This window comes from Arachis hypogaea, chromosome 9 (genome assembly GCF_003086295.3).
Source record: "Arachis hypogaea cultivar Tifrunner chromosome 9, arahy.Tifrunner.gnm2.J5K5, whole genome shotgun sequence".
In the NCBI taxonomy this organism is placed as follows: Eukaryota; Viridiplantae; Streptophyta; class Magnoliopsida; order Fabales; family Fabaceae; genus Arachis; species Arachis hypogaea.
This window is the reverse complement of record NC_092044.1, coordinates 98,190,381-98,203,006: the sequence shown is the minus strand read 5'-3', so window position 1 is coordinate 98,203,006 and position 12,626 is coordinate 98,190,381. Positions and strand designations below refer to the sequence as shown.

The 12,626-nt window shown below is 30.5% G+C and overlaps 1 protein-coding gene across 1 annotated transcript; it reads right to left on the bottom strand.

Moving 5' to 3' along the window:
• Positions 1–2,618: 2,618 nt before the first annotated feature.
• Positions 2,619–4,290, bottom strand: LOC112709358 (uncharacterized). Its single transcript, XM_072202111.1, has 4 exons — positions 4,148–4,290; positions 3,859–3,920; positions 3,445–3,694; positions 2,619–2,908 (listed from the first exon to the last, which is right to left on the bottom strand). The coding sequence occupies exons 1-4, from the start codon at positions 4,288–4,290 to the stop codon at positions 2,647–2,649; spliced, it is 717 nt and encodes a 238-aa protein (XP_072058212.1). The 3' UTR covers positions 2,619–2,646.
• Between the last annotated feature and the right edge of the window lie 8,336 nt (positions 4,291–12,626).

Sequence of the window (12,626 nt, the reverse complement as noted above, 5' to 3'; positions counted from 1 at the left end):
CTAACTGTGCTAATGATTTGCACCGAATTGGAAGGAAGTGTCCAATGTGTCAAGCACCAGTTGTTGAAGTAATTCGTGCTTATTCCATACTATAGCTTAGACATTAAAAATGGGTTACATATAGCCAAAATTACAGAATCTGCACAAGTTTTTATTTCCTGGAGATTTCCAGATACCTTAATTTTAAGTTGATGTCATTCTCCGTCCTTTTGCTTCTTGATGTGATTACCTATATTTATGTCAACTTGTTAAGTGCAACAATGGAACAATTGATGGAAATTTTTTGAGGGCCATGTTTCTGAAATAAATAAAGTAAATATCGGTTTTGATTTTGAGTGATTGGATTTTCTTCACTTGTTTTCAAATTTTATAGTACTTATGATGTAAAGTTGCATTTTCCATTGGTAGTGTGTATATCGTGGAGGTTTCTTGATGAGCAGAGTTACTAATTTCATTTTCTTTGGGTTGAGGAGTTACTTCTTGAACTGGAATAATCCTCACATTTTCTTCTCCTACAACCTCGTTACCTGTCTGAATATCTTTGTTGTTCTTTCTTGTTCTTTTGCTGCTGCTGCCCACAATCGAAACTTAAACACTTTCTTCTACATATATTAGATAACGTTATCTTCCATGTGAAAATTTTGGTATATCTAGATTAATGCATCTTGGTACACATTTTATCGTTGTGATTAGATTTCTTGGAGAGCTATTATCCTTGTGATTTTATTGGTGTTGTGGTTTGATGATTGATGCGCTTTCTCTGCTTTTTGGCGTTCGATTAGGAATTTGCTTTTTTCCTCAATAGTCAAGAAATTTAATTATGCTTGCAATAAAAACTTAGAAATCTATTCAGTATTTTCATTGAAAATAATTTTATTTGTATATGTTATTGCTTCAATTGATCAAATGCACCAGCTCTGAATGTATCTGCACATACAAGTGCTAGCTTCCAGCCTTTCTTCTGATGATAATACGCATACTTTGTACAAGTTGTAGTTTTTTTAGATCCTGAATTCATTTAAGAATCATACAGGTATCAGTGCCATATTGCTTAGGAGTTAGGAATATGCGTAAACCAAATGTGTAAGGATGGCTAATTCACCTCCCAAGTTCCCAGTACCATTTGTGCCAAGTTGAACATAAAAACACATCATAAATAGTCAGAACTTTCAGCTCATTTAATAAGTTTTTTCTTTGATATATTTAAAGTCTCTTCTGCCTTATGAGTTTTTCATATTAGAAGAAATAGTGGGAGATGAAAAACTGGTAAGAAAAAACAAATGAAGAATGGGTTATTTAACTGTAAATTTTTATAGTTATATTTTCTGTGCTCCTATGAATGCACTTCATGCTCAATTTTATATTGGCAGCAGGGTCATTTTTATTGTTATATTTTAATCTCTCTTATCTATTCTCTCATTTCTGGATTCTTTTTCTTGTAATGTTTCATGTGTTCAGTCTTAATTGGAGCTTGATCATTATTTGTATCCCGGATAAAGGTGATGAATCAGGGCCAATCATACTTCATCTGGATTCTTTGAGTCTTCAATCTAGCAGATCACTATCTGATAACATCAAAAGGTTAGGATGAAGTAGCACTTGATTTATTGTATACCATATATGTGACATATCTAATTCATTTCTGCTCTGGTTATTAGTTCTTAAACATATCACATCTTCCATATCTTGTGACTTCACTACCATCCTATGTTACAAGTAGGTGTTTTTCTTATGTTCTTGTAATTTGTAAGCATATATGTAGATTAATGTAAAATTGGAATCACCATTATTTTATATTATTCATTCAACTTGGCCCAGTATTTTTAAAATAATTTTTCCAACAAACTTCTAATTAGAATTATATTGTTGGTGCTCTAAGCAGATTAACGATTCCACACGAATGAGACTTGCCGTGGATCTGGTTTTAGAGGAGTACAACGATTTGTGTCTCGTAATACAAGAAAATGCTTGGCAATATAGGACCAAGGTGGAAGCAGAGCATGAAGACATTTGGGAATGAAAAATTATCTTTTTAGATATTTTTAATATTTTCTTTGAAAGACAAAGTACTAAGTTATGTTTCATTTGTTTTTACACTAATTTATCCTTCTATGTTTTACAATTCTATATTACTAATTCCCTTTATATTATCGGTTACAAAAAATTAATTATTCACTCAACCACTATATATTTATATATTAATTTATATATTTTTTATATATATTAATTTATACAATTTTTTTTAACTAAATAATTGATTACCAGTATACCTTGGCTTGATTTTAAAAAAAATGGAAATTCAAATTGCCAAAACTTGATGGTAGACATGCTAAACAATTATTGATATTTTATAAATTTAATTGTGGTAAAGTCAGATTATATCTTGGAAAAATAAATAAAAAATGTTCACGTTACATGCAATTATGCAAAGGTGACCTACATTGTTCAAAAGTCAAAACTAACATGCTATAAAATTACAAGTAAAATGTTCTTATTTCTTCTTCCAAGACACTAACCCCAACCCTGAAAGACGCTTCACCATTACTTAACATCTTTTGTAGAATGTTGGGGGTAAGGAACAATGTGATAAAGGTTTTTTTAAACTTATACAAAAATTGTGCTTTTTGGCAATATTAATAACAATAATCAGCACGCACAATAAAACACAGAATTTCCAAAGCATTTTGCTTTATTTGCAATTTTTCTTACACCTGTTTCATTATGGGGGAATCCTCCATTAAGAGGAGATAGGTGGATTCTGTCCATGATGTTAATTTTAGGGGCATCAAGAATTGCCTTGGGCAATGTTAATGCATATTGCATACCCCAAATTGAAAGTGGCCTCATGTAGATGAGAGACCTGTAGTGTCCATCCATTGTCCATGCCTCTGGTGTCTGGAACCAGTACCTGCATTATGCCAAACCAGGTGAATTAGTTCATTTCATTTCTTTAGACAAAAGAGAAGAAGTTGCTTCACCCCAATTTGAGAGACTAATCAAATGTATGATTTGATGAATTCAACTAATTATCAATTTAAACAGCAAGAATGAAGCCACAGAATTATAAGTTTGGTGGAAACTTTTTGCACACAAGATGTATGACAAACACCACCACACTTTCAACCTCTAGTAGATGTTGTGACATAAAGTTAAGAACTCAAATTCAATACTTGATGACAGACGTATTTACCAAAATGCTATTATTAACAATGATGAGAGAAAAAACAAGGGTTCACTTATTTGTTGTGCTATAAATATTTTAAAATTGGATACATTAATCACGTCTTTGTAGATCTGAGTTTGGGATAAAATTAGTTTAAGGGAGTAATTTTTAATTGCACATCCAATAATCCTAACCCTATTACGGTAAACGAGATGCAAGAAAAAATGAGAATGCTGGAAAATCACACACAATTATAGAGGACAGATGACAAGAAAGTTTACCCGTATCCATCTTCTGACCAGCTTGCTTGAAATATACCCTCGGCAGTTGTGAATGCCTCCTCTTCCATTCCTGTAAGGTTCATCGTAGAAGCAACACCGTAGGTCACACCTGTCCAAATTTTGCGAGACTGCATGCAGGTCTCAACATCATAGGTGCTATCTATTGTACGCCCAGCATCTGCACCTTGTCTACGACTTACTTTGGCTTCAATCACTTTGACTTCTATATTTCCAATTCTTTTACCTGATCCTAGCTTTTATTCCTCATATTTGAAGATGGAAAAGGCGAGTCTGGAAGACAGATCAAAGAGTCTTCATTTATTAGACTAATCTGACAATAGCAAGATCCACCAAAAAGCTAGAATTTATGCAGGTTATTCAATCACAAAACAATATACTTAAATGAATACATACCAATCCCAATTGTTCCTCCAACAACAAGAAAGTAGAGTTCATTAAACAATGTGAACTTGTACCTGTAAATGAAAATTTAGTTATATTATCTAAACCAACAGAAGCTTCAAAAGTAAGAGTTGATCAAATGGAGAACAATCTGATAAATATGGGGGGAGGATGATCTAGAAAAGATTGAGAGAAACCTTTCTTAATTAAAATAAATAACAAAAATTTACAGATAGAAGAGCTAGTCATGAACTAGCAAAGAAAAAAAAGAAAAGTTCTGTTTTATGTTTTTTGCACATACTGCAGAGGCTCTAAGCTAATATAAACCTGGCAATTATCCATAACAAATAAATACACAAGTTGATGCTTAAAAATTAAAATGTCTTCATGCTTAAACAGAGAATTACCATTCTGGTAGTGACTCATCTTGAAGGATTTTGCCATTTTTCAATGTCTTCTTCCCATCATTTATATTCTGTTTGGAATTTAAAACATAACAAAGTTTGTAAATATTACTGACAGAATCTAAAACCACTTAGAAACATTAATTTAGAAGCATTCATATCTTTTATCCCTTTTACGGTGTGTGAAGATCATAACATATAATACTAATGCAGATAAACCATAGTAAGGAAGAATATCAACTTCAATCCAATTAGATAACATATGAGTTAATGCATCATGGGCCAAGTCCTTTGCAGCTCTCTCAGAAGTCCCATAAAATTTTGTGTATCTCCTGCAGAGTAAAAGAATTGAAATTATTCAAACAAAAGCGCACCACAAAAAAAATGGTCGGCATACTACGTCTTGCTAGACATTTACTATATACAATATTCTTACATAATTTTGATTACCTATGAAAAGTGCTGCCTTTTGAGAACTTTACTTTTGGAGATGACCATACAAAACTAAATGCCACAGTGCATTTTTCATGGGGTTCCACTAGATTTCCCTCCAAACAAAATCACTAGAATCTTCTCTCATTTTCTATTTTTTCCTATAGAGATTTACAGAAAGATTACAGAACAAGTCCATAGAAATTTTCAACGAAGATTTTGAATATAAGGACTTGTTAAGATTCTTAGACATGTTAAATCAGCTCAAATCCCTTCCTACTCTAGCAGTATTCTACTAATTCAATATACAAACAACAAACACAATCTATTTACACAGCAAAGGGAAAAGCTGTGATCCTATCAAATTAATTCATGCAATTTAATTAAGTCCTAACCAATCAAAAAGTGAACCACAATGAGGAAGAAACTTACAGCAGGATCCGTTGAAATGAAGAGTTCAACACTGAGAGATTTTAAAGTATGTAGTTCTGTACCTTTTCATCTTTCCTAAAATTGGGTTATGCAATGGTTCAAAATTAGAGCACATCCAAAACTAAGGGTTCGGTTTGAAAAAAAACAGAAGAAAACTCGGAAGTTGTTTGACAGAACACAACAGAACAAAATAGAAGAAAGTCAGATGCGACGGCAGAAACAATCTCAGGAGAAAACTCAGAACTCTATTTCGTAAGGAGATTTATTCAGTCTCGTTGATGCTCTCCAAGAACTCTAATCTCTCTCAGTTTCTCGTCTTGTGCGGCGGCGGCGGTGTCTTGCGCGGTGGTGGTATGTTGCGCGGCGGCGGGCGCAGGTTGCGGCAGCGAGGGGAAGAGGAAGATATTGAGATTTGCAGTAGGGGAAGTGGAAGAGAGGGAGACAGTGATTGAAAATCCTAGCAGAAATTGATAAAGAGAGGAAACCCTAGTAGACCTTTCTTCTCTAAATGCCTTTGAATCTGGAAATGAAAGAGAAAGGAGACAAAGTTAAAAACCAATAATTTGAGGGGTCAAAATCTAATTAGTAAATTTTTCAAAAAAAAAATGGGGTACATTTTATAATTATTTTTATGAAGGTTAATGATAAACCTACAAGAATGTGGGAGCAAGGAATCCATGGCCATAAATTTGAGATAAAAAAATATAAATTTTGTAAATAATAAATTATTAATAAATAAAAACTAAAAAAGTAACCAAAAAATAATTTTATAAGTTATTTTATTTTTTTAATGTATAGAATAATAAAATTTGAATAAATTTAAGTATAATACTAAAATCATTACGTTGTTACTATATGTAACAATCAAGATAAAAATTTAGGAAAAAAATATTGTAAACGACCGTTAGGAAGATTTAATTATTAAAAAGGATTTTTAATACCAAAATTATTAAGAAGAAGGAAGGAAAATTAATTTATAATTATATTTTGAACTAATTTTTAAAATGGTAGTTATATTAATTAGAGATAATAATAATAATTATACATGTATAAAGAATAATAAGAGAAAAGGATAGTGTATAATATGATGAGATAATATAATTAAAATAAAAATTAATCATTTTAAAAAATAATAAAATTAAAGATAATTAAAGATGTTTAAGGTAAAATTGAAGAAATATATTTTTTATCTATTAAAAATATAGATGGAGATAAAAAATGATTTGGATATAAATTTTTAAATTTGCTTCTAATTAAATAGGATTGAGAAAAAAATAAATTTAATAATATTTATAAGTAACTAATCTTTAAATAATATTAGTAAATATTTATATTGATTTGTTACACATCATAACAACTTAATATTTTTTTAATCTTATTTTAAATTTAAATTTATTTATTTTATAGATTTTACATGTTAAATAATTTAAGATATTTTATATTTTTTATAATTTATTTTTATTTATTAATATTAAATTTATAATTTTAAAAATAAAAATATAAAATTAATTTCTTAAACTCAATAGAAAAGCAGCTGAACAGGCACGATAATACCTGGTGAACCGCTAGTTCAAATAATGACGGAATAAAGACTAATGTTTTTCCTCACAAATTAATAGCAACATGAAATAAATAAGGAAAGTCTATTAGTTGTTAAGTGGTCATTAATTCCTCTCTAAATAACCTTTTGATTAGTGACTCAACTGCGACAAGTTACTTCTCAAATTTTCGCGATTAACTTTGGATTTGTTATAACTCCACGACTGATTTCCAATGGGATTAGCGAGTAATTTGCTACAAATAGGTAGGATATAGCTTTTACTTTGCGACAAGATTGCAGTTGTCAAGTCGCTCGCTAAAATAAACTTGCGAATGTATTTCGCCCGCTAATTAGCGACTTGAAATCAGCGAACGAGTGTCAGTTGTTAAACGGTTGCAAATTTCTCACTACTTAGGTCCTAGGCGCTCAATACCCGTGTTTCCAATTTAGTGACTAATTAGCAAAGAACACTTCCCTAGTCGAATGATTTATCCGTTGCGACAAGTTAGCGACGATTATTTTCTGTAGTTACCCTAATTTTGAATTTTACAATATTATGTGATAAATTAGCGAGAAACTAGTTGCTTACTAAAAAAAACTTTGGTGACAAATTAGCTAGGAAATTGTCCATCCTAAAATACATTTCAAGTCTTTGTAACAGATTAGCTAGTAACATTGTTCCTAACTAATTAGTATTTTCGCACAAAGTTTATTTAGCGACGAACTAGTGTGTGAATTATTTCTCGTTAATTGTATATTAAACACTTGCGATAAAATAGTGACAATAATGTCCCTCGCTACTTTACTTTTATTTGATTGAACCCCTAAGTGACTGATTTGTTAGAACATTGTCACTCGCTAATTAATTTGTGACAAATTAGCGAGAAAATTTTTCCTGCTCTTTTTTTAGCTTCTAAAGTTAATTTGCGAGAAACAAACATACCCATAAATCTCTCGTTAATCAATCGTTTTTCTCAATTTCAGATCTTTTGTGACCGCTCATTAATTTTGTCGTTAGTGCGTCACTAATTCCTCACAAATTAGCGATGGATTTGTGACAAAAAATATTTCTCGTAAAAATTCATCACTAATTTATCAAATTCTTGTTGTAATAACTCGCGAGCTTAATCAAGTTGGGTCTAAATGACTCGAGTTGATCCATTTGACGATCTTAGAGTCAGGGATGTACATAAATAAGAGTAAATTCGATTTTTCTCTTGTACTTTGTCCTAAATATTGACCAAATTTATTTTTAAGATTTTTACCTAATTTTAAATTTAATAAAATTTTATTATTTTTAGTTCACAATACTATTGAATCTAGATAAAATTTATACCAAAATTGTTATATTCACATAGAAATATTTAACAAATTAAATAACAACCAAAAGAATTAAAACATAATAATTACTAAGTTAAAAATAAGTCAATTACAAAACATATAAAAATTAGTCCTTTATTTATACGAAAGATTATTACATGAATCGAAAAAAGAATAAAGACAGCAAAATAATTTTTTACTCAAATAGACTAGGTTGAGTGACTACAGCCTTGGGTCTAACCGATTGAATGGTTTATTAATCGGGCCAAATATTTTAGATTTTGTGTCTAGTAAGGGTCACAATGAAGCCGAACCAAATTTGTCCTAAATCAATTCGGTCCGAATCGGTCTGGATCATGAACCACCCCAGATTGAATCTCTTCTAGAAAACTAATATTGCAAATATAAGTTGACTATAATGATTTATTTCCATTAGTTTTACCTTTTTTCTTTCTCCTTTCTTTCCACAACCATAATTTTATCACCACCGCTTCAGACCGTCCACAACTGCCAGTGCCTTTACTGGCTATGAGTTTCGCTATATCTAATCACTCCATATCTTAAATTCTAAATTTTATGTCTTAAATTTTAAATTTTAAATCTTAAAATTACAAAATTTAAATTATAAATTTAAAATTATAAATTATAAATCATAAATTTTAAACTTTTACATCATAAATTAATTTTATTTAGTTTAAATTTCAAATATTTTTTTATTTTAATTTTAGATATTTTAATTGTTTTTAATTTTAGATATTTTTTAATATTAAATTTTAAATAAATATATTACTTACAATATTATTTTATTGTGGTTAGCGTAGAGATATTCAATCATACGTTTTTTTTTTTCAATTCAATCATATGTTTAATTTTGTAAATAATTTCTTCCTTAATTATTATTTTCCCTTTTGGTAGGTATATATTTGTTTTATTTCTTTCGGAAAAAAACTTGAATTATCAAAAGCATTTAATTTTCATAATAAATTTATTTTTATTATATAAAAGTTAAAACTTGATACTAAACTATTGTAAAATAAAATTATATATGTCATGTAATTATTTTTTATTGTGTCATATCAACCATTTTAAATAAACGACAATTATTATAAAAAGCTCTCTTGACGTTGGATCATGTCATTTATTTTGAATAAGTAACAATCTTTAAAAAAAATTGCTTATATTGTGCATTTTATTTCTTTAAAAAAAACATCCCCTTAATCAATTCCTTTAATTAATTGAATTTACTATGCATCGTTAAGCATTTTAGTTATAAAATAACACCTAAATACAATTAGCATCTATATTAAAATTGCAACAATAATCATAATATAATAAAGATAAAGCGTATTTTTTGTCTGTAATATTTACGATTTTTTACAAAAATATTCGTAATGTTTAATTTTATTCAATTTTGTCCGTAATATTTTTAATTAATTTAATTTTATCTTTAACATTCTTGATTTGTGTCAAAATTATCTATAAAATTTGAAAAAATTAAATTAAATAAATTAATTAATTAAAACTATGTTAATCGAGATTAAGACGTCCAGAATATGTAAAAATATTAGAATTTATAATTTATAAATTTAACGGTAAAATTTAAATTGAGAAAATTAAATTGAGCACGAAAATATAATAATTTTGGAAAAAACGTGTACCAACGTTAAAATTTTTTGTACCGTTTTAAATCTGTCTGGTACTGCGAGTAAAAAAAATTAAAAATATAAAAATGATTAAAAAAGTATTTAGAATGGAACCCGAGCACTTATCTTAAAGATTTTGGTTTAAGGTTAGGCCAAACGGACCAAAATTCACAAACGGGTGCATGTTGGGTCCAAATTCACACATATATACCCCAAAATCCTTAGCAGTTTAGCCACTCCTTCCCATTTGGTGAGAGAGTAGCTTAAATGGAGTGAAGAGAAAGCTGAAAGCTAAATCCTAACATTCGTCATCTTCATTTGGCTATAACTTTTTCTCCAGAGCTCCAATTGCTGCATCGTTTATGGCCACGCGAAGTTTATCTCCTCCTCTTCAATTTTATCTAATTATTTTGCTGAGTAACTCAAAATTCCAGCTCTAGTTTCTCATTCAAGTCTGAATTTACGTTTTGAACTTGAATATTGATGATTTTTGGTGATTTTGATATTATAAGAGTTCTCTATCTTGTGTTCTTGGTGGTTTTCATTATTGAATTCAGTGAGTAAAGGTAAGGATCCCTTTTTTCCTCATGGTTCATCAATTTATATGAGCCATAGTTTTGATATTGTGCCAAATTATATGATATGGTATTAGATTGAGTAATTGGAAGCTTGATTTGGTGGAATTGTGAAATTTGACATTGGTGTGAACCAACTCGAGGCTTAGAAATTTTGGAAAGGAAGCTTGGAAGCTTGAAGTTGCGACATTAAAATATGGGTATAAGTTTCGGATAAATACCATGTAATGTGACATGAAGTCTTAGGCTAGTGGGCTTAGGATTATTGTTAAATTGTTGTGGTTGATTGTTTGGTTTAAGTGTATGTTGGATAATTGCATGATTCAATTGGTTGTGATATTGTGAATTGGGTGGTGTTATTGATTATGATGATGATTTGATGAGAAAATTGGGTCGGAGGCCGTGATAGGGTGAGGAACCTCCTATTTGGTAAGTGGAGGTAAGTTATGCGAATTGTTATATGCTAATGAGATGATTAATTCTTGGTTGATAGTAAATTTGGATATATAAGTGTTGTGTATTGTTGTAAAATGGATATAGTTGATGAATGTGTTAAATAAGTTAGAAGTGGGTTAATTTAGGGTTGAAATAGTTGAGGATTGATAAATGAGTGTTTAGAATGTGTAGAAATGATTTTGAAATGGTTTAGACTTGAATTGAATTGAGAAGTGATGAAATTAAAGGATTGTGTGAATTTGGTAAAAATATATTTTTAGCCAACTTCGACAGGCCATAAATTGACGCTCGGAGTTCGAATTTGGATAAAACTTGTCTTAAATTAAAGGTGGTTATGAGAGCTTTAAATCAAATGGTGATGAGAGCTTTAAATCGGATTAAGAATGAGAAAAAACAAAATTTTGTAGAAAAAGTTATGAGAGTTTGAAATTGGGTATAAAAATATGAAATCTGAGAGTTTGCAGAAAAACCAGAATTTATGATATGTATACGCACGCACAGGTCAGAACGGGTGTCAAGGGTCGTGCGTACGCACAAGAGGTGTGTGTACCCATGAGATGAATCTTACAAGTTGTGCTTACGCACAGTTAGTTATGCGTACACACAAGCATGGATGCACTTTCTGATTTGTGTGTACGCAAAAGGGTGATGCATACGCATAAGTTCTATTTTCTCATTTAAACTATCTTTTTGACTATTTGGCTTTTCTGAAAAATTTGTAATCTTATGTAACCCCTATAATGAGTATAGAGACGGTGGATTAGAGGGTAGAAAGCGTTGGGAAGAAAATTATTGAGTCAAATTAAGTTAGAAGTGATTGAAAGGATGAGTTGACATGATTAAATGATGGAGATAAGTTTGATTGATATGATGCCTCCCTAGGTAGATGCAGTGGTTCACCCCACTTGCTCTGGATTGAGATAGAAACTCCCTGGATAGATGCAGTGGTTCGCTTCACTTGCTCCGGATTGAGATTTGAGACTTTTTTTGATCCTCCGTCGCAAGATGTGACTAAACACTTAGACCTTTCCGGATAATTCCCCCAAGAGAAGTGAATACCTCTTCGGGATGCGTACACCGAGGGACTGTCTAGGGTTCGCTACTGAACATGTTGGGTTTGGCTGTTGATGGGTGGAAAAATGCTGGTTAAGAATTTCTGAGAAAAATAGCGTTGCAAGTACAACCTTAACCGACGAAAATTCCACAATCAATTTAGAATGTGTCACAATTAAAAATAAATAATCGGGAGTAGAATCCCGGGTCGTTTCCCAAAGAGTTGACACAGAATGTAAATTATTGGTCAGGATTTTCTTGAATAATTTTTGAGATTGAGAATGGAAAAATAAACAACTAGAAATTAAAGTAATGAGCAAATAACAAGAGGTGATATGTATTTGAAATAAAAGGCCTTAGTTAGGGATAAAAATTGGAGTTCCTATCCTTGTTGTCTTTTCCAAGTATAATAGTAAAGGGTCATTGCTCCCACTTAGTCATCCTCTAACAATTGAAGGAAAGTCAAATGGTTGTCACTAACTCTGACTCACAAGTCCTAATCACCTCATCCGGAGGGACTAGAGTTGGTGAAAACCGAGTTAGCCAGCAATTCTCAATTACAAATTGATGCTTGAGTATCACAACTCAAGTGTTTCCAATTAATCAACTTCCAAGTCAAGTTGGAATATCTACTCCATTAACATGGATGCCATTTTCATAAACACATAATAGGAATAAATAAAAGACATGATAATTATGAAAAATTAATTAAATCAAACTTGACACGAACAATAATTAACACGAATCAAACAAGCAATAAAAATAAATATAAAAATACATCACTGCATTAATAAAATTAAAAAATAACAAGATCCAAACACGAACTCAAAGCAATTAAATGTAAAAGAGTAATTGAGTTATTGAAAAAGCAAACTATAAATATGGTGACTTCAATTGAAGGTAGCAGCAGCTCTCTCAAGATCCA